The sequence below is a fragment of the Myotis daubentonii genome, chromosome 21 (genome assembly GCF_963259705.1).
Source record: "Myotis daubentonii chromosome 21, mMyoDau2.1, whole genome shotgun sequence".
Taxonomy (NCBI): Eukaryota; Metazoa; Chordata; class Mammalia; order Chiroptera; family Vespertilionidae; genus Myotis; species Myotis daubentonii.
The window spans coordinates 5,408,597-5,436,115 of record NC_081860.1 but is presented as its reverse complement, the minus strand read 5'-3'; the positions used below and the strand labels follow the sequence as shown (position 1 = coordinate 5,436,115).

The following is a 27,519-nucleotide window of genomic DNA, read 5'->3' as shown; positions in this document are numbered from 1 at the left end:
GCAGGGCCAGGATAAGTGCATACGGGGCATATATCCTCTGAGCACAGCTCTGCATATATGGAAATGTAAAACATTCACGTATACTGCAACAGTTTGATAAGTAAAACATACATCTATATAAAGAACGTTTACCAGAATCATCTGATCTCAGTGGAAGTCTGTCTTCTTTCACAAAAGAGGCTACTAGAATCATGACCACAAATCTCAGAATAAACCCACACAATTTGTGCCATCGTCATCATCCCCTCATTGCTTTTATTTAAGCACAAAAATCCCCAATGCTTTTTGAATAATCTGTTTATTTTTTTAACTTAGGTTAGCCTTTGAGTGATAAAAATTAACTTACCTGTGAGGGAAGGTGATTCTGAGGGATTGCAACATAGATTTGGAAACTAGAGAGTGTAGAGCCGATGGTGAAGTAGAAATTGTGCTTCCCTAGAGAAACCCTGTTTCTAATGTCTAAAAACACTAAGTAGGAAGCATGAATCAGACAACTAGCAGTCTTTCTTTTTCTTTTTTCCCCCTCACCCTATGATTCTTGTTCAATTTACTTCTAGAGAGGATGGAATGGTGGGAGGATGTGGGGAGAGAGAGATAGAGAGATAGAGATAGATAGATAGAGAGAGAGAGAGAGAGAGAGAGAGAGAGAGAGAGAGAGAGAGAGAGAGAGAGAAACATCCACAAGGGAGAGACACATCCATTGGTTTCCTTCCTTATGTGCCCCGACATGGCCCTAGGATTAAACCCCCAATTGAGGTCTTTGCCCTTGACCATAATGGAACCAGAGACCATTCACTCCTGGAGCCAAAGCACTGACCACTGAGGAACTGGCCAGGTCTTCCAGTCTTTCCTCAAACACAGGAATGCCCTGGAGACCTCAGAGGCTGATGGTGGCTTTCTAAAGATGATTTCTTTTTTTTCTTTTTTTCCCCTCCATGTCTGGGTTTAATTGTTTGCAGAATGCCCTACAGAGAAGGGATTTGCGGATACTTCGCTGTGCAGAGGACAGTGCGCAAGCACGGATGGCGACATGATTCCCTTTAAATAAAAGCTACCCACAGAGGCCCGCAAGGCCGGGAGGGGCGGCCCTGTGGGGCGGGGGGCGGATGGGAACCCGCAGGGCGTGGGAGTGCCCACCCCCCACCCACCATCGAGGCGTTGAATGCAGTGTCAGTGGTCATGATCAGAAGGGTTTCATCCTAGAGACAAACCCGGTGCTACCATGATCTGGCCGGGCGGGGACGTTGGAATTTTCTGGAAGGTCAATGGTCGATAAGCATGAGGGGCCTCCGCGGCCCTGGGGCCCCGTGTCCGGGCTGCGGGACACCTAGAGGCCCTTCTTCAGCTCGAGGGACAGGACCAGCACGAAGGCGCTGCCCCTGCCCCTGAGGACGTTGGACCAGGCGCCCTTGAAGGCCTTGGCGCCCTCATCCCTGAGGACCTGCCACCGGCGCTCGATAGTGCACATGCGCAGGATGCCGGCTCCTTGGCGCCCGACTGCAGCGTCCTCCTCCATCGCCCGGGGCCAAAGGGGTAGGAATCCAGGCCTGCCAAGGCGTCACGGACCGGGGATCGTCCAGCTAGTGAGGATGTGGGTGTTCTTGGGGTAGGGGGGCCTGGCTTTGGCCATGCTGTACACCCCAAAGTAGGCTGCCTGGTAGCTGATGATGATGCCTTGCGTGGAGAAGCTGAAACCCTGGTACCAGCCCCGGATGCCGTCCGACTTGCTGATCTGCACCAGGCAGGCTCCCAGACCCTTGAACTTCTGCTCAGTGCCCGATATCCCCACGTCCGCCACCAGCCGGGTCCGGGTGAAATCCAGGGGCAGAGGAAGCAGAGGGAGGTGGCCAGCCAAGTACCTCCAGGACTGGGTGTGCTTGTCCGCGCCCCCCAGGGTGACCTGCTTATCCTTATCCTTGAAGGCGAAGTTGTGTGCTTGGGTGGGGAGGTAGCGGATGGCAGATGGTGTTGGCCATGTCGCCCCTCCAGAAAGACAGTGCGCCCTGCTCCTCGGGGATGGACACGATGCAGTCCACATACTGCTTGTCGGCCGTGATCTGCTGTCTGGCATGTTGCACCTGCAACAGTGGCTTGACCTGCTCGATAGGAGCCACGGCTGTCTTGGAGGAGATGGCGGTGGAGGAAGTCCTTGGTGAAGGAGATGGCCTGAGGGCAGGAATCTGAGTGGAGGCGCAGAGAGGAGCTGGGAGTGTGGGTGCCTCTGGCTCAGCAGCTGTAGCCACCGCCCCGACCAAAAGGCTAAAGATGATTTATTGAGCTTCATTTATTGTAAAGGTCCGAGGCTCTTCATTACCTCAAATATTATTGCATTTGTTCCATATCCTGTCCCATTGTTGTGAGTTTTGGCCAGATCCTCTGAAATTCTGTGGGTGCTTATCATCAATTCTGCCTCTGTGTATGTCATTTTCTTCTGGGGTACTATCGTTGTGGTGAGTATACTAAAGTACCTTACAGATTCACCTTTAAGCAAAAGTGTCAGCCACTGGACATTTTATTTGCATTCAGTTATGGAAAATTCCTCTGGTACAGAGGTACCCAACGGAAGGTAGCCTGAGGATCAAGTTAATCTGTGAGCCTTCCTTCAGAGAAGGTCAAGTCCATCCACAGGGCCTACAGTTCAGCCATGACCCCACTTTCTGATCGTGGTTGTCGAAACCAACCACAGTGACTATCGTCAGCTTCCTGGTCAAAGCACATGCTAAACTGTGGGTTCCACCCCAGTAGGTGGCCTGTGGGAGGCAGCATATCGATGATTCTCTTTCATCATTGATGTTTCTATCTCTCTCTCCCTCTCTCAAACCTCTCTGAAATCAATAAAAACATTTTGATATGTATTTTTAAAATCAGTAAGATGTAAACAAAACCTTAAAGAAATATTTAAAACTTGCCATTTCCCAATTCTTTTACTATTTTATTATAAACTGTAAATCTGGTGCACAAAATGCATGCACGAGTAGCGTCCCCAGACCTGGCCAGTAATTAGGGCTGATCAGGGCCTTCCGGCTGCCAGCCCGGCCCTTCCTTTTGGCTGTGAGCAGGGCCTTCCTTCATTCCACGCCGCCCCTTGGTGGTCAGCGCATGTCATATTGAGTGATCAATCACCCAAACTCCTGTGGGGACAACTTGCATACTAGGCTTATATATATATAGACTAGAGGCCCGTTGCAGGAAGATTCCTGCAAGAATAGGGCTTCCTGCGGCTGGAGAGAAGCAGAGAAGGGACCGAAACCCACTGAGGCAGGCTTCACTCCCGCCTTGTTTCCCTGGGGCCTCCGCCGCTTGGCTCTGTTACTGTCTCCATCGCCTCTACTTTGCTCTCTTCTGCAGTGCTTCACTTCCTTCTACATTGTCTTCAGTCTTCGCTCCCAGCCGGTATATGCAAATTAACCGCTATCTTGGTAGGGTTAATTTCCATGTCGTCATTCTGATTGGCTGGTGGGTGTAGCAAATGTACAGTCAATTAACATCTTTGTCTTTTATTAGTGTAGATGTTCTTGAGGATACTGATTGCTACCTTATCAATATGTTGGAAATAAAATATGATGATTTGCTACTGAAACATCTTATCATATCCTTGTTCAGTACCATCATTTTGGCAGTTTGAAACTAACCACAATGAAAGGATTTACATGAGGGAAGTTAACAAAGATTATAAACCTAGACTTCACTTAATGTATTATTGAATGCTTATACTTAGAAAGGAGTGGTGGAGAATGTTAACAATGCATATAAAACCTGTAAGTATATGGTACATGTGGCTTCAAATTGTACATAAGTTAAAAATTGAGAATAACATTTTGCTTACAATATTCAAAACCCATAGTTCCATAGAGCAAGAAGTCATTCAGTTATTGAGGAATCAGTGAAAGTCAAATATATATCTTAGATTGTCAATTGTCCTCATATTGGTTAAAATAATAATTTATTTTAAAAATAGGCAAATTTCTGAGCCATCATCTTAACAAAGGAGATAAACACAACGAAAATAAATGTATGAAAAACTTTTCACCACCACAAATTCTTAGGAAATGTAATGAAAGCAAAAGCAAGTTCATATATAGACAATTCCAGACCTACTATTTGAAAAGATTAACCATTGCATGTCCTTGCAGGGTTGAACAAAAACTGGAATTTTTATATGCTGGGCATGGGTGGGAAGGCAAAGTGCATGACAATTTGAAATCACAGTTCTGCATATGTTAAAATGTGAAACATTCACCTATACTGCAACAGTTTTAGTTGAATGGATATCTATAAAGATAACTGAATGAAAATATTCCAAACAGATTTATTTATAACTAGAGGCCTGGTGCACAAAACTTTGTGCTCTTGGTGGGCGGGGTGTCCCTCAGCCTGGCCTGCACACTCTCCAATCTGGGACCCATGGAAGGATGTCCTACTGCCAGTTTACAGGGATCAGGCCTAAACTGGTGGTCGGACATCCCTCTGACAATCTGGGACTGCTGGCTTCTAACCACTCACCTGCTTGCCTGCCTGATTGCCCCTAACCACTCTGCCTGCCAGCCTGCTTGTCCCCAACTTCCCCTACCCCCACTGACAGCCTACTTGCCCCCAAATTACTCCCTGACAGCCTGATCACCTCCAACTGCCCCCTGTACCAGTGTCCTTACCCCCTCTAGCCCGCCCCCCCACCACCAGCCTGCTCACCCCTAACTGCCGCCTCCTGCTGGCCTGCTTGGCCCCAACTGCGTCCCTGCTGGCCTGCTCACTCCAATTGGCTCCATTTCCTATTCTATTTGTGTCCTTTCCACCCCTAAGTTAATGTTGTGTCCTTAATATGTGGTTATCAGATGTCTCTCTAACTGAGCTTGGAAACCTTTCACGTTTCTCTTTCCTTTCATCTAAGGATAACTGAGCTCTGTGGTTTGTGCAGGACCAAAGGCCCTGGGAGTACAATGTTGAGCCCTCTGAACACATTTTATTCTTTATTGTATTATATGATTCCTGGGGCTGAATTAAACGTGAAAGGAGAAGAAAATATACCCTTAGATATAGAATCTGAGTCATTACCCAGAGATTTCTGTGGGAGTTGACACTGAGGAATGAGACACATGTGTTTATTGGTCAGTTTCCTCAGCTATGGAACGGAGGTTGATCCTGCCCCTCGGATCCTTTGGAGGTTGGATATGCTGCATCCAGAGGGATTAACTGGAAGCTCTGAGAGTAAGATCAGAAGTCAGCAGACACTTGTTTCCTTTACCCAGACAGAGTTAGAAGAACACAACTCCTTTTATCATGACAGCAGCAAGGGCCATGCCTTTGGGAGGAGGAGCAGGGAACCAGGGCTTCTTCCTTGCTCCTTCGCCGCCCTCCTGCCCTCCAACCCTGCAATGGTCCAGCTGCTATCGTTAGTGTGGAACCACTCAACTCAGGCTCTGGCCCTGCCCATGTCACAGGGAGGAGCATGCGCAGTTTCTTGCAGACACAGAAGCAGCTGTGGAGTAGGGAGGTGATGGTTTTTCCCCTGAGGAGTTGCTGAAGTCCTTGTTGAAGTCTCCACTCCAGAGCCTGTGAGTCCGAATCCTGGGAGGCTACCCATGGAGGCACCACATTCCTTTCAGTAGAAACTGAAGGTTGATTGGAACCTGCCTGCTGAGGGAAAGGATCAGGAGGTCTGCCTTGCACCTCCTGAGCCCTGGGCCGGCTGGGCCGGCACACAGGGTGGTTACCCCATGATCGCCGTGCCCCGCCTGAGCCACACACCAAGTGTGGCCTCACTTGGGGGCGGGGATGGTGGCACCCACTGTCCTTCCCTGCCTACAGTATGCAAATTAGCTGCCATTATGTTGGTGGTTAATTTGCATATCGCTCTGATTAGCCAAAGGTACAGCAAAGGTACAGTCAATTACCATGGTTGTCTATTATTAGATAGGATACCCCAAACCTGGAAATAACCAATTTTATAGGCAGATCAATAGCTGAAGTAGTTATTCATAGAATGCAATACTAATCAGAAACAAAACAAATTCAATATTCACATAGCATTTGTGTTGAATCTCAAAATATCTGTGTAGCCCAGGCTGGTTTGGCTCAGTGGATAGATGAGCGTCGGCCTGTGAACTGAAGGATCCAAAGTCCAATTCCAGTCAAGGGCACATGCCTGGGTTGAAGGCTTGATCCCCAGTATGGAGCAAGCAGGAGGCACCTGATCAATGATTCTCTCTCATCATTGATGTCTATCTCTTTCCCTCTCTTTCCCTCCCCCTTCCCCACCTTCCTCTCTGATAAGAAATAAACTATATTTTTAAAATATATCTGTGTAGCAACGGTGCTTGTTAAAAAGTACACACTATATCGCACATAATAAACTATGAAGAATATAAACTAATCTAATGTAAATGATGGAAAAGTAATGATTGCATGAAAGACTGGGAAAGCCGGAAAGAGGGATTATAAAAGGGCAGGAGGAAAATGAAGAGTGTGGGAAATGTAGATTTAGAGTTGTTGTATGGAAAATAATAACTAACGAATAAAAAATACAGGAATAAACTCTGCTTTCACCTTGTGCCACAGTTGGATGGGTGTCATCCAGTGAACTAAAAGGTTCCTGGTTGAACTCTAGGTCAGTCCGCAGACACAACTGGGTCCTCATTAAGGGGTGTGTGGGAGAAAGCTCATGGATGTTTATCTCTCTCCCCCCATGCCTTCCTCTCTTTCTAAGCAAAATAAAACAAAGCTATTTTAAAAATATGTTTTAAAAAGAACAAGAGCTGTGTTTTGTGTACTCACAACTGAAAGCCTACTTTTGGCACACCTTGAATATAGTTACAGAGATTATTTCACGTGTGATGGCTTCACAGAGTTAGTGCACTTTCTTGCACGTCAGTTTCTATATCCTGGGAGAAACATCATTGCCTCAGTGGCAGCAAATATTGGCAGGCAGTGAAGACTGCTGCCATGGAATCAACAACAATGCTGACTGGTGAAAAAGACATCCTGGGACTGATTACAGGATTATCCTTCCTTTAGCTTTGAGGTCTTACATATTGAGAAATGACTTTGTGGTGAACACCTTACAGCGACCAGGGGAATCCACAAATCCATTCAATTATTTTACCTGCCAATGACTTCAGCTACAGGAAACACTTTTGGATGTGCTGAGAATGTGTGTACAAAAAGGTCACACAGGAGACATGCCCAGGAACATTTGTGGATTCATGCTCAGAAGAGACAATTTGCATATAATTTACTGCAGTCTCTCTCATCACTATGAATACAGTGTTTCTGTGTCAATGGTAGGTTAACCTCAGAGACTTACAATAAAAGTCACAAGACGATGAAATTTTGAACTTCATGGCACTTGGCTTCTTTGTAGTATGTGGGGAGGAGGTCCCCTAAACATTGACAAGAATGAAGTAATACAAACTGTGAACAAAGAACATAATTCATATTGTTCACAGAATGACGGCAAAGGTCTCATCTTCTGGGTGACCACTGACTGCACGCATAACCAAGGTACCAGGATATAAATTAAGACCACAAAGGTATGCAGTCTTTCTTTCAACACCTTAGGAAGCAATGCAAAATAAGCCAGTTTTGGATGAAAAATGCTTTTCTGCCATCATGGTCTCCTTCCCAAAGCACTGAAGGTTTGACGTCCACACAATATTGCTTCACATCTACCTGGTGACAGATCACAACAGTGCTTCCAAAACATTGCAGGCAGTGAATAGAACCATCACAATTAAAGGTACAACAGGAAAAAGAATGTTACCGAAATGTCATATTTCATAACCAGCGATGTTCAGATAGGTGAAATAGAACCCAAGACAATCATCACAGCATAATGTGAGAACCACAACTACCTGCAAGAGGTATCACTTCTTTTCTGAGGATGGCTATTCTGGAAAAACACTGGACAAGGCCCATTCCCTAGTCAGACAGAAAGGAATGAAGATCCTGCCAAGAGGTCAGAGTATTTAGAATTGATTCAAGCAAAAAAAGCACAGTGTGATTGTGACTGATTCACACTGTTCAGGTGAGCCAGGTAGTAGAGGTGAAATCACTTCAGCCACAATCACACATAGTGACATCAATCGGATAGGAGGCCTGGGCAGAATGGCAACTTCAAGTAGCTCCTTAAAGCCTCACTTGTACCTGAAACTGAGGAGGAATCTAGCAGAGTGTCTGTCCTGATAAAAAGGGATCATATTACGGCAACTGTGTACCATAGAGTCTCCTTCATGGTTGTTATTCTGAGTAAGATTAAGGAAACATTCCCCTTACATTTAAGGCTTTTCTCTTGTGTGAACGGTCAGGTGTCTCATGAGGCCATATTTTCAGCTAAAAGATCTCCCACAATCTGTACACTCATTAGGCTTTCCCCAGTGTGAACATGTTTGTGGATAAGGAGCTGACTATTTTGGCTAAAGCATTTCCCACATTCACGACACACATAAGGTTTTTCTCCAGTGGGAACTCTCTTGTGGATAAGGAGCTGCGTATTATCCCTAAAAGACTTCCCACATTCACCACATTCATAAGGTTTTTCTCCAGTGTGAACTCTCTTGTGGATAAAGAGGTGACTATTTTGCCTAAAAGACTTTCCGCATTCACTACATTCATAAGGTTTTTCTCCAGTGTGAACTCTCTTGTGGATAAGGAGCAGGCTACTAACCCTAAAAGACTTTCCACATTCACCACATTCATAAGGTTTTTCTCCAGTGTGAACTCGCTTGTGGATAAGAAGAGAATAATTGCAGTTAAAAGCTTTCCCACATTCACTACACACATGAGGCTTTTCTCCAGTGTGAACTCTCTTGTGGATAAGGAGATGACTATTATCCCGAAAAGACTTCCCACATTCACCACATTCATAAGGTTTTTCTCCAGTGTGAACTCTCCTGTGGATAAGGAGGTGACTGTTTTGCCTAAAAGACTTCCCACATTCACTACATTCATAACGTTTTTCTCCAGTGTGAACTCTCTTGTGGATAAGGAGCTGAGTATTTAGTCTAAAAGACTTCCCACATTCACGACACACATAAGGTTTTTCTCCAGTGTGAACTCTCTTGTGGATAAAGAGCTGCGTATTATCCCTAAAAGACTTCCCACATTCACCACATAAATAAGGTTTCTCTCCAGCGTGAACTATCTTGTGGATAAGAAGGTGACTATTTTGCCTAAAAGACTTTCCGCATTCATTACATTCATAAGGTTTTTCTCCAGAGTGAACTCTTTTGTGGATAAGCAGCAGGCTACTAACCCTAAAAGACTTTCCACATTCACCACATTCATAAGGTTTTTCTCCAGTGTGAACTCTCTTGTGGATAACAAGATAATAATTGGAGTTAAAAGCTTTCCCACATTCACTACACACATGAGGCTTTCCTCCAGTGTGAACACTCTTGTGGATAAGGAGCTTACTGTTATCCCTAAAAGACTTCCCACATTCACCACATTCATAAGGTTTTTCTCCAGTGTGAACTGTCCTGTGGATAAGTAGGTGACTATTTTGCCTAAAAGTCTTCCCACATTCACTACATTCATAAGGTTTTTCTCCAGTGTGAACTCTCTTGTGGATAAGGAGATGACTATTATCCCTAAAAGACTTCCCACATTCACCACATTCATAAGGTTTTTCTCCAGTGTGAACTCTCCTGTGGATAAGGAGGTGACTATTTTGCCTAAAAGTCTTCCCACATTCACTACATTCATAAGGTTTTTCTCCTGTATGAACTCTCTTGTGTGTAAGAAGGGAACTATTGCGGGTAAAAGCTTTCCCACATTCACAACACTCATAAGGCTTTTCTCCAGTGTGAATTCTCTGATGTCGAATGATCTTGGAACTTTCACTGAAGGACTTCCCAGAATCTGTGTACTCATACCGCTTTCCTCCAGAGTGAACTCTTTTATGTCGAATGAGGCTAAAGATTCCTCCATAATTTTTCCTACATTTGCCACACTCTCCAGAACACACATCCTGACATCCAACAACTTTCAAGTTGTGGCTAGCAGCGTTTTCACATTCACTCCACTGGTGAAGACTTTTTCCACTGAAAAATTCCTGTGAAATCTCTCTGCCACAGTGTAGCTCCTCAGTGTTATGAGTTGCCTGGTGCTGGAGAAGCTCTGAGGAAGTTTGAAAATGTTCCTCAACCGCCCTGTAGGTTGAAGTCAGCTCTGATAAGTAAAAGCGGCAGCTGGTCGCAAATGAGGCCTTATCCGTGGCTTCTTTCCAGGATATCTTTTCCCTGGCATGCCTCTGTTGCTGGTGAGTGTTTTCACTGGAACAGACCTCTCTCACAAATGCCTCACTTATGAAGCCTTTGTGCTCCAAGTGTGCTGCTTGTAACTCATTCAGGTGCAAAATATCTTTTAACACCGAGAAACACTGCTTACATGGATGGTTATTCTGGGTTGCTGGAGCTGTCTTAGAATCCCTGACCTGTGACTCTCCTTCTATATATACATTCTGAGAAGCCCAGGTCTCCTCATCATCCTTTTTATGCCAACAATCTGAAAACAGAAAAAGGGTGAGGAAATGAATGTTGATTTTAGTGACAGAGGGAAGTTGTATTACAAAAGTGTTTTGGACAGGACACCTCGGCTTCATGCAATTTTCTGAAAAGAGATGTTCATGAAGGTTTATAATAGGCTTCAGCGAAGTTCTGGGCCTGGGAAGATCATAAAGGAAGGAAGACCACTCCAGGAATATGACAAAAAAATGGCAAACACAACATTGAAGAGAGGTAAGACTTCCAGCCCTTCCTTACGCTAACAGTGCTTAGTAGGGCTTGTCTGCAGGTGACACAGACAAGCTCTGCAGAATTTTGTTTATATCTTATTCCAAAAAAAATGCAATAAACGAGTAGCCGTTTTTTGAGGACTACTTAAGTATGTATGTAAACCTCATAACACATGTGCAGCTCAAAGTTGATGAATACTGCAGAGGCAACAGTGCAGACGAGCAGGTGATAGCAAAATGCCACAGAAGTGAACATGACTGAATGCTAGGAAGTTATATGTGAAAGGACATGTCAGAAAGTGTAATGTAGTTAAAAGGAAAGGTAAAAATGAGGTGTAGGCAGTAGCACCTCCATCTGAGCAGTGATGAAATCTAGCTGATTCCTGGTATAATTTGAAAAGAGTCCTTGTGTCACACGTTCTCCTGGTTTCCACTCAGCTGGGCCAGGCCTCCACTAAAACCATCCTACATTTTTACCCTGTAAAAAAAAAACTAGGATTCTCCCTGTACCACTTTCTCAACAAATACATAAAACCGAAATATTCCAAGTGTTAATGAAAGATGACAGAGGGTACCATCCAACCCAGGTTTAGAGCAAATCCACTAGGAATAGTTTTGAGGGAAGGTAATATGACAAACACCAATTGAAGGAGGGTCTTACAAGAACAGCCCATGGTTCATGTAAGTAAAGAACATAATCAGGAACAGGCAGTCACCCAGAACCTTTATCTGGAGGAAAGGTGCAGAAGTAGAAGCCATGGATCTAGACATAGTCACTCTCCCAGTTAGATAAACAGCAGGTGGGACCCATTAAGCTGTCTGTAAGACGACTGGCTCCTAGAGGCATCCTGAAGTTTCTGTGGAAAATAATGTTAAAGAAGATTGTGGAATTTATTTCTCAGGGCTCTCCACACAGCTCAGAACTGGCATCTATAGCACATTTCACATGAGGTTGAGAAAAATTTGCAGAGCCCAAGGTCTGGCTGCAGCAGAGAGAAAGATACAGGTGGAATATAAAGAGGAGATGCCATCACCTCAGTCTATTAGGAGAGATGTGAGGGTCTTACCTACAGATGATACAAGTGCAAATACTTCCAGCATCACTTTGCAGTACAGAAGTCTCTGTGCCTCATCAAGGATTCCCCACTCCTCTGGAGAGAAGGCAATGGCCACATCCTCAAAGTTCATATCCTGTCATAATGGGGACAGTTTAGTCCATTATCAGCTTCTCCCAAGGATTTTGCATTGATCATACACCACAACTTCCATATCCATCTGCTCCCTAGACTTCTGACTACAAAGAAGATATAAGGCCTTTGTTTCATCAAAGACACTCACTCCTTATATTCCTACTGATACAGTGTCTTCCCACGACAATAAGGGCAATGAGCATATAGATCCTACCTGCTCTCCACTAAAAACATGTTGTCCGCACTGCGTCTTTCTATACAGTGGGAGTCATGAACATAGAGTACGGAGAGATGATGTCCATAATGAGATTGTGGGTGATTTGACACTGTTCTTGTAATGCAATAACCTTGTTGTTCCTTAGATTTTCATTCCAAGACCCTGAACATTTTGGCCTCACACTTTACCCGTGTGACACCAATCTTAGGGTGCTGAGCCATCACTTTGCACTTCCTGCTGCACATAAATCTTTGCACCACACTTCTCTCACACAGCTTCATTCCTAGAGGCATAATGCCAATGGTAACACGAATACATCGTAACTTGGACCATTTTTCTTAATCATCTTCTTTTGCAATACTCCAATTCACCCCTTCAGTAATGTATTTCTCTCTTACCCTTCACTCTTCCCAACGCCAGCCAAGATGACACTGATGTATGCTCTCTCATTCCTATTGCTAACTGTGACTGCCTTCCACAACAAAACCAGGTTGCACATATATTTCACCTAATCTCTGGACCAAGAAAGTACCACTGCAATAGACCCTCTTTTCAGGAATTAATCTGAAATTAACCATATCACATTATCCAGATATCACCAAAAATGAACTCCACCTTCATTCCCTCTTATGTTGATTTCAGTGGCCCTGCAGCCATGAATGCACATGCCGTATCCAAGTACACATTACTCTTTCTACCATAACTCTCTCAATCCTACACTCCCACAATCCCAGCACCAATAGTCATCTCCCTGACTTCCTACTCATTACTCAGTAAGTGTGGTTTGGTTAACGCCTGGAAAATTCAAACTCAATTAAGTTCTACAACAACATCATAGTCCACACTCAATGAGGCGCCTTCAGTCTTTCCGTCCACAATCAATGAGGAGCCTTCAGTGCTTCTATGAAAACCTCCCTCCCTGATTGTTTTTCTCCTTCAACCTCACCTATTGAGAACCACATCAAATCTCAGATATCCAGAGCCCACCTCTTCTGGTGCTGAAGTTGATGTCCCTTCACAGGTCACAGGCATCAGCACTCAGGTCCTATCACCTGTGGCCCTCTCTCCCAGGTCCAGTGTGTCTCACATATGACCACTCATTCCCGTATGTAAATTAGTCAGACTACTGACCACACCAAAGCTCTCAACACAATCGCGGTGTGTGATTCACAAGTAAAGTTGCAATAGCTGCATTCTCACTTTGTTTTAATTGCTCTTTGTCTCCAATTAAACAGGAAAAAAAAGTTTTTAAAAAGATGATCTACAACACTACCCTGCTCACTATACCTCGACTTTAAAGAAGTTTTCAACCTGAACTTCTCCTCAGAGTACCAGATGCTCATGAAGTAATCTCTGAAATATCACACACCAAAACAGATAAAAAATAAGTTTGGTATCCTCAATGAACATTACACTTCTACTCTGAATATCTGCATCTCAGTTGATGGTGCTTCCATACCTGCAGCTCCAAATGCAAACCTTCAAGTCATCCCTGGCTCTTACCTCTCTCTCATCCTGAAAATTAGAAAATCCACTTCGCTGCACATAAAACACAAACCCAGAATCCAACAGCTTATTTCACCGCCACAGTCACCAGCATGGGCCACTAAGCATCATGCTCACCACAGCAACCTCTTTCCTAGACTTTCTACCACCTCCCTCACAGCCATTTGTTTTGTTATTCTTAAGCCACCCGAAGTCTAATGAAACCTGGGTCAGATCACCTGCCTCCGCTGCTCGAAATCTTCCATTACTCCCATCACCTGCAGAACAGACGCCAAAGGTATCACAAGCTCCTCTAGACCTCACTCCTGTCCCATTGTTACCAGTTCCTATTTTAAAAAAATGGACACAAGCCCCAGCAGATTTGCTCAGTGGATAGAGTACCAGCCTGTGAACTGAAGGGTCTCGGGTTTGATTCTCGTCAGGGGCACATGCCAGGCTTGTGGGCTTGATCCCCAGTGGGGGGCGTGCAGGAGTCAGCCCACCAGTGATTCTCTGTGATCATTCTGGTTTCTATTTCTGCTTTTCTCTTTCTTTCAGGAATCAATAAAAACTTTTTTTTTAAAGGACGCCGGTTGGTTCCTGAATGAGCTCAGTCTTCACTCTAAGCCTTTGCACATAAAGGAACCTATGACTGGAAGGTCTACTAACAACTGATTCCACTTTTTGCCAAAAACAGGGACCATTTCAGACAAACTTAGACATGTACTTAGAATTCTGGGCTTGGTGTCTCATCAAGGTCCCCAGATATAAGGGCCAGAAGAGAGGCCAGACAATCCCAGGATAACACTATCTCAGAAGTTGTAAGACTGTGAGGCCCTTATATCAGTTCCACAAAACAGCATCCTTAAACCACCCTGCATTTGCAGGAATCTGTGTTCGGAGAAAGATCTGTTCAGACTCTGGCCACCAACCCCAGGATCTATGGGCTCAGACTGCTCAGTACTGTTTCCCAGTCAATAGGCCCATGCGTCCTGGAGATGACAACATTACTTCAAGACTCAGTCTTCAGTGCACACTCTTGCCAGTTACCTTATCTTTTATAGGACTTCTGCCTCCTGTCCCCAACTGCTATCATCTATCTTCTAGTCTGTTCCTCTTTTGAGCTGCTTTCGGAAAAGTTTAAAGAACTATCTCACACAGTGTCCCTCTTTTGGTCAGGACCATTCATATCCCCAGTTTCCTGAGAATGAAAGTAAACAACTCGTGCCAAACCCTGCCTCATTTTCTCTGTTCCTTTAGACACAAAACAAGCACTGGGTTTCCCAAATTCTCCCGGTTCGGTCACACCATCACGTCCTCTCATGGAGGTATTGCAGCCTATGAACCTCTTTTCCCCATCACACCTTTTGTCACATGGGCAAGGATGTGACCTGTTCTCCAGGGACCAGGAGTTCATAGGACTGTCCCTGTCCTCTCCAGGGATGTCCCGTTCCCTATTCCTAAAAGGGATAATTATGGTCCTAAGAGTTCTTCCCCTCAGCGTTGCCTCATATTCATCCATATTCATCAGAAAATGAATTAGGGTTCATGGAAGGCTGCTTTCTCAGGAAGTCACAGCTGCGACCTGTAAGGACTGAGTGTGTGGACACTGATGATTCGGGAAGTATCTAGTTCTCTTTCTTTGGGAGCTAGAGTTCTAGTGGAGGACATCCCAAAAACAATGGGGCAGGGTTGGTACAACAGGTGATAAGACAGAAACGTGAAGTGAGGGGGGTCACTATAGTCTCCCAGAAAAACCCTGGGAAGAGGTGGTAGGGCCAGGATAAGTGCATACGGGGCATATCTTCTCTGAGCACAGTTCTGCATATATAAAACATTCACCTACACTTCAACAGTTTGGTAAGTAAAACATACATCTATATAAAGAACATTTACCAGAATCATCTGATCTCAGTGGAAGTCTGTCTTCATTCACATAAGAGGCTACTAGAATGAAGACCAGGAATCTCAGAATAAACCCACACAATTTGTGTTATCGTCATGATCCCCTCATTGCTTTCATTTAAGTACAAAAATCCCCAATGCTTTTTGAATAAAATAATCTGTTCTTTTCTTAAGTTAGGTTAGTGTTTGAGTGATAAATATTAACTTACCTGTGAGAGAAGGTGATTCTGAGGGATTGCAACATAACTTTGGAAACTGGAGAGTGTAGAGCCCATGGTGTAGTAGAAACTGCTTTCCCTAGAGATACCCTGTTTCTATTGTCTAAAAACACTAAGTAGGAAGCATGAATCGGCCAACTAGCAGTCTTTCTGTTTTCTGCCCCCACCCCCAGACCCTACAATTCTTTTTCCATTTAGTTCTAGAGAGAGTTGAATGGTAGAAGTAGGTGGAGAGAGAGAAAGAGAGAGAGGGAGAGAAACATCCTCAAGAGAGAGACACATCAATGGCTTGCCTCCCTTATGTGCCCTGACATGGCCCTGTTATTCAACCTGAAACTGAGGTCTTTGCCCTTGACCGTAATGGAACCAGAGACCATTCTCTCGTAAGCCAAAGCTCTAACCAATGAGTAAACTGGCCAGGTCTTGCAGTCTTACTTAAAAAACAGGAATGCAATAGCGGCATCTTGGAGGCTGATTTTGGCTTTCTAAATATGATTTATTGAGCCTGATTTATTGTGAATGTCTGAGGCTGTTCATTATCTCAAATTTTGTCTCTTTTATTCCATGTCCTGTCCCATTGTTGTGAATTTTGGGTAGATCCTCTGAACTTCTGTGGATACCTCTGTGTAAGTCATTTTTTTCTGGGGTACTATCATTGTGGTGTGTATACTAAACAACCTTACAGATACACCTTGAAGCAAAAGTGACAGCAACTGGACTTTTTATTTGTATTCAGTTCTGAAAAGTTCCCTCTGGTACAGAGGTACCCATCAGAAGGCAGTCTGGGCCTCAAGGCAAACTGTGAGGCCTCCTGCAGTGAAGGACAAGACCGTCCACAGTGTCCACAGTTCAGCCATGACCCCACTTTCTCATCCGGGTTGTCAAAACCCACCACAGTGACTATCGTCAGCTTCCTGGTCAAAGCACATGCTGAACGGTGGGTTCCACCCCAGTCAGTGGTCTGTGGGAGGCAGCCTATCAATGATTCTCTCTCATCATTGATATTTCTATGTCTCTCTCTTTCCCTAACCTCTCTGAAATCAATAAAATCATTTTGAAATGTATTTTTAAAATCAATAATATGTAAACAAAACTATAAAGAAATATTTACCACCTGCATTTCCCAATTAATTTACTATTTTATTATAAACTGGAGGCCTGGTGCAAAAAATGCATGCATGAGTAGCGTCCCAAACCTTGGCAGCGGTCAGTGCTGATCGGTGCCTGCAGGCTGCCAGCCGGGGGACTTCCTTCATTCCATGCTGGCCTCTGGTGGTCAGCACATGTCATATGAGTGACCAGTCTCCCAGTCAAACTCTTGTGGGGACAATTTGCATATTAGGCTTTTAGATATATAGATGTTTTTGCGGATACCGACTGCTACTTTATCATATGTGGGAAATAAAATACGATGATTTGCCTACTGAAATATCTTATCATATCCTTGTTCATGGCCATCATTTCGGCATTTTGAAACTAATCACAAAGAGGGTATTTACATGAGGGAAGTCAACAAAGATCACAAACCTAGACTTCACTTAACGTGTTACTGAATGCTTATACTTAAAAAATGTGGTGGAGAATGTGAACAATGCATATAAAACCTGTAAGTATATGATACATGTGCATTTAAACTGTACATAGGTTAAAAATGGAGAAAAACATTTTCCTTACAGTATTCAAAACCCATAGTTCCATAAAGCAAGAAGTCATTCAGTTATGGAGGAATGAGTGAAATTCAAACATATGTCTTAGATTGTGAACTCTCCGGATATTGGTTAAAATAATAAGTAATTTTAAAATTAGGCAAATTTATAAGCCAACATCTCAAGAGAGGAGATAAGGAAAATGAAAGTAAATGTATGAAAAAATGTTCACCACCAAAAACTCTTCGGAAATGAAATGAAAGCAAAAGCAAGTTCATATATAGATAATTCGAGACCTACTATTTAAAAAGATTAACCACTGCCTGTCCTTGCAGGGTTGAACAAAACTGGAATTTTAATATGCTAGGTATGGGTGGGAAGGCAAGGTGCATGACAATTTTAAATCACAGTTCTGCATATGTTAAAATGTGAAATATCCACCTACACTACAATAGTCTGATTAGTTGAATGCATATCTATAAAGATAACTGAATGCAAATATTGCAAACAGATTGATTTATAATACCCCAAACCTGGAAATAACCAATTTTATCGACAGATCAATAGATGAGGTAGTTTTTCATAGAATACAATACTAATCAAGAACAAAACAAATTCAATATTCACATAAGCTTTTGTGTTGAATCTCAAAATATCTGTGTAGCCCTGGCTGGTTTGGCTCAGTGAATAGAGAAACAGAAAGAGATAACAAATACTCTCATGTGTACAGCCAGACAGCACAAAGTAGCTTTCGCTTCACACAGACTCTCATCTTATATTCATACACCAGACAGTCCGAGTTTTTGACTTCCACCAATTCCTGACTAATTGCCTAAGGGAGCTCTATGGTTTCCCGGGAGGTGATCAAGCTCCGCTTCCACTCGCTTGGAGTGGGCCTGACTGATAGGTGGTCGAAGAAGACGACTGACCCTAACCCATTTTGACAAAGACAAAGACAACAAAGAACAAAGACAAAACAAACTAGACAAATGCAACCGAAGGTTGCCCAGAACCTGCAGCTCGCTCCTTGAAGTCATGAAAATTTTTCAAAAAACATTGCAGCGGTGTGCACACAGAAGCAGATGACTTTTTGACAACAAACACCAAGATAACAAACACCAGACAGACAAACCTGGTGCAGTCTAAAGCAGAAAAAACCAGACACCCTGGCCACCATGGTGGCCGCGAGTCTGGACCATGAGTACCGCTGCATTCAGCCCTCTATAAGGGTCCTTCTATGGGCCGTCCCAATTCCTGTTTAACGACTGGTCTTCCTTACCTCTCTCGAGAGTCCAGGTGGCTCGGATTCCGAATTGAAAGTTTTGGGTGGAGTCTCCTCCGCCTCCCTGGAACCCGGAACGGAGACTGGAGGCCTCCTTGGTAGTCCTTCCCTACAGGGATGTGGGTGGGTTATCTCGGTGGGACCTCTAAAAGTTATGGGTTCACTCAGCGAGACAGACCACCGACTCAGAATTTAAATTTAAGAGCCTTTATTAAGCTGGCCAGCTGGCTACAGTTACAGCACCCTGTCAAAGCAATGGCTGAACTGCAGCCCCGAATTCAATGGCCAGCGACTAGAGTTACACCCTGCTGGAGCAGAGGCCGAACTGCAGCCCAGACTACAAGAATTACAGCATTTTTATTTGCAAAAACCACAAAGTTACAAAGCCTTGTTTACATAATTACTTCTCGACACAGTATAGCATCATACAGTGACTACCTTCCTATCTATGTGTTCTAGGAACAGAGAGTACAGAGTGCGGGGAAGGGGCCAAGAGACCATATCTCAAGGCCTGGCCTGATGTCAGTACCTTCCTATCAATGTGTTTTAGGAACAGGCAGCACAGCGCACCCCTTCTGGCCAAAGGGCCAGATATGCAGCCCAGTACAGTGAGGGTTTGCACTGAAACAGATGTCTCCAACACGTGCATCACTACAGAATGCTTTCTGCTTAAAATATGCTACATCTGACTCAGTCAGGTGCAAAATATGTTGTAACACAGAGAAACTCTGCTTACACAGAAGGGTCTTATGGGTGACTGGAGCTGTCTTAGAAGCCCTGACGTGTGACTCTCCTTGTATAGATACACTTTGACCAGAACAGGCCTCCTTATCACCCATGTTGTGCCAACAACCTGAAAAGTGAGAAAGGGTGAGGAAATGAATGTTTAATGTGGTGACAGGGGGAATTCCCATTGCAAAGGTGTGTTACACATCACAGTTGGTACATGCAATTCTCTGAAAATCAGAGATGTGCAGGAAGGATTAATAAGAGGCTCTTGAAACTTTCTGGGCTAATGAAGATCACAAAACAGAAAGGACTCGCCAGATATACGACACAAAATATGGCAAGCACCACATGGATTAGAAATGGAGCTCCGGCTAATCCTTCAACGAACAGCATTCAGCAGGGCATGTTGACTGGAGAAGCGGGCAAGCTGAGCAAGAGGTTGGCTCCCTCTTACTCCAAGTAACATTCAATAAAGGAGTAGCTGGTTTCGAGGACTAATGACCACATATGTGCACCACATAACACATGTGCACGTCAATGTTGCAGATGATTGCAGAGGCACCAGTGAAGAAAAACAGGTGATGAAGAGGTGAGCAGTCATCACTGGGCCAGAGCTACACAACTTGATATAGTATTCAGGGAAGAGAATATTACAAACAATTTAAGGAAAGCCTTAAAAGAACAGTCATAGTTCATGTAAGTGAAGACCATAACATGACCCAGGTTGCCACAAAGAACCGTTACCCAGAGAAAGAGTACAGAAGTTGAAGCCATGCATATGGACACTGTCAGCCTCCCATGAAGAGAAAGTGCAAGCTGGGACCTATGAAGTTCACTGCAAGACTCCTGACTCTCTGTTTCCTCTACTTTTGAGGAAATAGATGTTAGGGATGTTCATGGAGTCCTTTGTTCAGGGCTCTACATCCAGCTCATCCCTGGCAGCCACAGCACATTTGACAAGGCAGTGGGGAAAATTAAAATTAGCACAGGCCATGTTCCCACTGTGGGAGAGAGAAAGCTCTGCCTGAGGAATAAAGGAAGAGAGGTCATCACCTCAGGACACTGGGAGAACATCAAGGTCTTACCTACAGATGACACAAGTGCAAACACTTCCAGCATCACATCATAGTACAGAAGTCTCTGAGCCTCATCAAGGAGCCCCCATTCCTCCTGAGAGAAGACAATGGCCACATCCTCAAAGTTCATATCCCGTCATAATGGGGACAGTACAGCCCAAGATCAGCTTCACTCCTAAGATTCTTAGTCTGTCATACTCCCCACCCTCCACATCCATCTGCTCTGTCCACTCCACACATCAGAGAAAATACCAGGCCTTCATCCCATGAAAGCCATTGTCTTCTTATATTCCTACTGACATTTTGTCTTCCCACTATAATAAAGGCAGATAAGACACCTGAGCTATGGACTCCTGTGTACACCACACTGACTTTTATCAGCAGCGTGGGTGTCAAAACCACAGGTTAAAGAGAAATGCTGGCCATAAAGACAGTGTGAGTGATTTGATACTACTGGTCTTTCAGGCAATACCCTCATATTGTTTCTGAAAGACACCAAATACATGGCATCACACTGCACCCTCTTAACCTCTAGCCCAAGGTACTGCGGCCATAGCTTTACACTTCCTGTTGCACAGAATTCTTTCAACAACACTTCCCTCACACAGCTTCATTCTCAGAAGCACAACTTCAAAGGTAATGCAGATTTACTGTGGTGAGGACAAATTACTTCCTAATCACTTTTTTCCAAAATTATAGTTCACCACATCCATAATCTCTTACCCCTTACCCTTCTCCCTTACCTACTCCAGTCGAGATTTTGAAGCCTGGGTAATACTGGTGTAGGCTATCTCATTCCTATCAACCTGTGTGTCACCCCCAACAACAAAAGGCAGGTGGTTATTTAAATGGCAACGAAGCTCTGTACCTAGAATGTAGCACCAAAACACCGCTCAATACAGGCAATCATCCTAAAATTCGCTGTATTGAATCATCCAGTCACCAGCAGAAATGGACTCTCTCGTCATTCACTCTTATGTCAATGTAAGGGTGCTGTGGCCATCAATTAACATTCCCTCTTCAAGTGCACATCACTCTTTTCCACTAGTGGCTTACACCTGCCCTCCCTCAGCCCCAGCCCCCACTGTTCTCTCCTTGGCATCTGAGTTAACTCAGCATTTGTTGTCCAGAGAATGCTTGCCAACATCTCTCACTTAACCGACACTCAAGTCCCACACCCGAAGGCGTTCTGACCATGCCCAGTGAGTTTCACAGATGACCACTCAAGCCTCTAAGCTAATCCACAAGACTGTCTGCAACTCTCCAAAACCAGGCCACATCAAGGGTCACAACAAAATCCTGGTGAGTATTTGGAGAAGTTAATATGTACCAGTCCCAGTCTCACTTTGTTTGAATAACTCTTCAGCCTCTAAATAATATCCGGTCCATTCTCTTTTAAAGGCCTTGGCCACTGCAAAATGATTACCTCTCCCCCACACTCTACATGACAACTTCTATCTCTCTGCTGTGTCGTGATACCCACCTTCCACAGTGGCCCCAGCTGGAAAGCTAGATCTCAGGCTCACACTGTCCCTTCTGAGCTACTACTACTGATACCAACCTGACCATGATTTCCTATATATTTTTTTAAATATATTTTTACTGATTTCAGAGAGGGAGAGGCAGCGAGAGATAGAAACATCAATGATGAGAGAGAATCACTGATTGGCTGCCTCCTGCATGCTCTCTACTTGGGATCAAGCCTGCAACCTGGCCATGTGCCCTTGACCAGAATCGAACCTGGGAGCCTTCAGTCCACAGGCCGATGCTCCATCCACTGAGCTAGACTGGCCAGGGCTCCTATATTAAAGTGATCTACAGTCCTGGCTGATGGGTCTCGGTTGAGTATAGACCAGTGATGGCGAACCTATGACAAGCGTGTCAGAGGTGACTGGCGAACTCATTTTTTTGGTTGATTTTTCTTTGTTAAATGGCACTTAAATATATAAAATAAATATCAAAAATATAAATCTTTGTTTTACTATGGTTGCAAAGACCAAAATATTTCTATATGTGACATATTTCTATATGTGACACGGCAGCAGAGATAAATTAGGGTTTTCAAAATGCTGACACGCTGAGCTCAAAAGGTTCGCCATCACTGGTATAGACCCATGCAATGGTGAAGTCACATGCCTTGGTTGTAGGCTAGATCCACAATAGGGATTGTGAAGGCTGCAACCAATCCTTGTTTCTTGCTTATCCGTGTTTCTCTGTCCCTCTCCCTCTCCCTTCCTTTCTATATCTAAAACTTACATATATATATATATATATATATATATATATATATATATATATATATATGTTTATTTAAGTAACTGCGGGTTCCTAAATCAGCTCACTCTTCACTATAAGCCTTTGCACAATCTGTACCCAATGCCCTGCAGGACCTACCACTCAGTACACTGGTTGCTAAATACAAGGTCCACTACATGAAACCCTCCCTAGTCATGACCTTAGGAGTCTGGGCTTAGTGTCTGTTCAAAGTCCCCAGGTCCAAGGGATACAAGAGCAGCGGGACAGCCCCTGGACACAACTATCTCAGAGGCCACAAGAGTGTGAAGCCCTGAAATTATCTTCACCGTCCAGCACACCCAACTTGTTCTGCATTCGTAGGAATTCATGTAAAGAAAATGGTCTGTTGAGAGCCTGGCAAACACCGCCAGGATCTATGAGCTCAGGCTGCTCAGTACCCTTGCCCAGCCCACAGGCCAGGTGCCCTCCAGATGCCTGTGTTATCTCAGGGCTCAGTCCTCAGTGCTCACTCTTGCCAGTTACCTGACCATTTATAGGACTTCACCTTCCTGTCCTCTGTCTTCTAGTCTGTCCTTCCTCTGAGCAATGTCAGGAAAAGTTAGAATCTTACCCCACAAAATGTCCCTCCTTTTTTCACAACCATCTATGCTCCCAGCGCTCTGAGAGCGAAAGTAAACCTCCTCGTGCAAAACCCACACCTCATCTCTTTGTTGCCTTTAGACACAAAACAAGCCCGGGTTTTCCTAATCCTCCTGCCTCAGCCCCACCACCGTGTCCTTAGAAGGTGGCATTGCAGCCTGTGGCCGTCATCCCCCATCACACCCTGTGCCACCCAGGAGAGACTCACTGTTCTGGATGCGGCTTCCTGGGCGGCGGGACCTGAGAGGCGCCGGTCCCCAAGGCTGGGGGGTTAAACGGGGTCAGGCTGAGGGAACGCTGTGGACAGAGAGGAGTCCCGGAGGGACGGAGGCCCCAATCCCGGCCTGTTGGTGCCCAACCAGCCTCAGACACACCCCGCACAGCAAGGACGCTGCCTCCTCGGCCTCCTCCTACTCACGTCCAGTGGCCTGAAGCCTGTGAGTCCTTGAACTGAACAGGTCAAAATGCCCGCCAGGAGGAGGAAGGTGGAAGTCCCGCCCTAACCGGATGCACTGACACCAAAGCACCCGTAAGCTCCGCCCACGTGGGCCCATTCCTTTCTGGGTAATGTAGTTTTCTCCAACGCCAAGGGGAGGGCTAGCATCCAGGCCAATGACCCTAGTGAATAAAGGTAATGTGGTTCAGCAAGTGGCCCTGGGGAAGGACAAGATGGGACCAGAGGCCTGGTTAACTGGAACAGACGGGCAGATCTCGCAGGACTGGGGCGTGGGGAGGACTGGGAGAGATCCCCCAAAGAATATATGCACAGGGGAAAATGGGAGACATCTTTAAACTAGCCACAATAAATACATTGTTTTTTCAATTTTTAAATAATATAGTGCAGCTGGTGTGACTCAATGGTTGAGCGGCAACCTATGATCCAGGAGGTCATGATTCGATTCCTGGTCAGGGAATATACATGGGCTGTAGGTTCAATTCTCAGTTAGGATAAAGGTACGTGCAGGAGGCAGCTAATCAGTGATTCTCTCTCATCATTGATGTTTTTATCTCTCCTTCTCCCTCCCTTTCTATAAAATTAATAAAATTATATTTTTAAAGTGTAATCATATATGCGTAGCCCAAGGACAGAGACAATAATGTGGTTAGGGCCTAGAAGCAGTGGGGGCAGGGTAGAGGGAGGCAAATGGGATGGAGATGGGGGAAATTGCGAACATCTGTAATAGAGTCAATAATCAATAATAAAAAGAATAGATTGCCACATGGTATGGTTCGGTGCTTGGACGTGGACCCATGAACCATGAGATCACTGGTTTGATTCCAGGTTAGGCACATGCCCAGGTTGGAGAGCTCATCCCGGCAGGGTGCATGCATGAGGCAACTGATCAATGATTCTCTCTCATCATTGATGTTTCTCCATCTCCCTCACTCTTCAAAAAAGCAATAAAAATATTTAAAAAATAATAGTGTTAAGATTGATTTGATTCAACAACACCAAAGTGAAGAGGCACTTTTCATCTAATTCACTGCAATCTTTCACTCTCACTATGAATGCAATGTTTCTGTCATACTGGTGGTTATATTTAAACCTCAGAGTCATACAAAAAATGACACCAGAGCCCAGTTGATAGAGCATCAACCTGCAGACTGAAGGGTCCCAGGTTCAATTCTGGTCAGGGGCACAGGCCCGGATTGCAGGTTTGATCCCCAGTAGGGGGCATGCAGGAGGCAGCCAAACAATGATTCTCTCCCATCATTAATGCTCCTATCTCTCTATCCTTCTCAAGATCTCTCTGAAATCAATTAAAAAATAGATATAAAGAATGACACCAATGTATGAAATTTCATACATCACAGGACATGTCTCCTTTATGTATGTGGGGAACAATTCCCATAAACATTGTTGAGAATTATTTAATACTTATTGTGACCAGACACTATAATTAATATTGTGCACAGAAACACCTCAGCTGGGTGGGTATCATCCAGTGCATTGAAACATCCTGGTTCAATTCCAGGTCGGTGAAAAGCCACACCTGTGGCCCCAGTAGGGAGTGTGCAGGAGGCAGCTCATGTATTTTTATCTATATATCTCCCCCTTCCCACCTCTTTTCCTAAAAAAAAATAAAATAAAGGTATTTTTTAAAAGCACAAGTGCTGCGATTTGTGTACTCACAACTCAAAGACACCTTATGCCACACCTTGAATATAGTGACAGATAAAATTATTTCACCTGTGATGTTTCACAGCTTTATCTGTAGGTAAAGGCTCAGAAATAACACACGTTAGAAAAGTGTGCTTTCTTGCATAGCAGTGCTCATTTCCTGGGAGGAACAGCTTTGCCTCAGTGGCAGAAAATGTTGGCAAGCAGTGAAGACTACTGCCATGGAATTCATAGGAATCCCACAAGAGAGAGTGTGGATTTATGTTCAGAAGAGACACTTTCCATATAACTTACTGCAGTCTCTCTCATCACTATGAATACGGTGTTTCTGTCTCAATGGTAGGTTAACCTCAGAGTCTTACAACAAATGCCACAAGACTATGAAATTTCCTACTTCATGGCACTTGGCTTCTTTGCAGTACGTGGGGAGGAGTTCCCCTAAACATTGATAAGATTTAAGTAATACATACTGTGAACAAAGAACATAATTCATATTGTTCACGGAAGGAGAGCAAAGGGCTCCTCTTATGGGTGACCATTGACTCCACAAATAACCAAGGTACAAAGATATAAATTAATACCATAAAGGTATGCAATCATTCTTTCAACACCTTGGGCCGCAATGCAAAATAAGCCAGTTTTGGATGAAGAATGATTTTCTGCTGTCATATTCTCCTTTCCAAAGCACTGAAGCTTTAATGTCCCCACAATATTGCTTCACATCTACATGCTGACAAATCACAACAGTGCTTGCAAAACATTGCAGGCAGTGAATAGAACCATCACAATTAAAGGTTCAACAGGAAAAACACCTTTAACAAAATATCATAAACAGGAGACAGAGATGTTCAGATTGGTGAAATAGAAGCTAAGCCAATCATCAGAGCATACTGCGAGAACCACGAACTCCCTGAAAGAGGTACCACTTCTTTTCTGAGGATGGCTGTTCTGAAAAAACCATGGACCAGGCCCATTCTCTAGTCAGAGAGAAAGGAATGAACATCCTGCCAAGAGTTCAGAGTATTCAGTATTTATTCAAGCTCAAGGGAGCACCCAGGGATTGTGACTGATTCACACTATTCAGTTGAGCCAGGTGGTAGAGGAGAAATCACTTCAGTCAAAATCACTCATAGTGACATCAATCGAATAGGAGGCCTGGAGAGAATGGCAAGTTCAAGTAACTCCTTAAAGCCTCATTTGTACCTGAAACTTATGAGGAATCTAGCAGAGTGTCTGTCCTGATAAAAAGGGATCATATTAAGGCAACTGTGTATCATAGAGTCTCTTTCAGTGTTGTTATTCTGAGTAAGAAAAATGAAACATTCCCTTCACATTTATGGCTTTTCTCCACTGTGAAGTTTCAGGTGTCTCATAAGGCTATATTTTCGGCTAAAAGATTTCCCACAGTCCGTACACTCATAAGCTTTTCCCCAGAGTGACCTTGCTTGTGGATAAGGAGGTGACCATTTTCCCTAAAAGACTTCGCACATTCACTACACACATAAGGCTTTTCTCCAGTGTGAACTCTCTTATGGATAAGAAGCTGACAATTTTCACTAAAGCACCTCCCACATTCACCACATTCATAAGGTTTTTATCCAGTGTGAAATCTCTTGTGGCTAAGAAGGGAATTACAGTGGGTAAAAGCCTTCCCACAATCACCACATTCATAAGGTTTTTCTCCATTGTGAACTCTCTTGTGGATATGGAGGTGACTATTTTGCCTAAAAGACTTCCCACATTCACTACATTCATAAGGTTTTTCCCCAGTGTGAACTCCCTTGTGGATAAGGAGCTGACTATTATCCCTAAAACACTTCCCACATTCACCACATTCATAAGTTTTTTCTCCATTGTGAACTCTCTTGTGGATAAGGAGCTGAGTAATATCCCTAAAAGACTTGCCACATTCACCAGCTTGCCCTAGAGAAACCCTATTTCTAATGTCTAAAAAGACTAAGTAGGAAGCATGAATCGGCCAACTAGCAGTCTTTCTCTTTTCTTTTTCCCCGCAGACCCTAAAAT

General features: G+C 44.2%; 1 protein-coding gene and 1 pseudogene across 1 annotated transcript; both read right to left on the bottom strand.

The window, feature by feature from the left end:
* Positions 1–1,289: 1,289 nt before the first annotated feature.
* Positions 1,290–3,842, bottom strand: LOC132223022 (ADP/ATP translocase 3-like; annotated as a pseudogene).
* A 4,688-nt stretch (positions 3,843–8,530) lies between these two features.
* LOC132223021 (zinc finger protein 470-like) lies at positions 8,531–12,357 on the bottom strand (the record flags this gene model as incomplete). Its single annotated transcript, XM_059678415.1, has 2 exons — positions 12,325–12,357; positions 8,531–9,778 (listed from the first exon to the last, which is right to left on the bottom strand). Coding segments are annotated over exons 1-2 (1,281 nt in total), but the record flags the coding sequence as incomplete, so codon positions are not given.
* Positions 12,358–27,519: the final 15,162 nt, after the last annotated feature.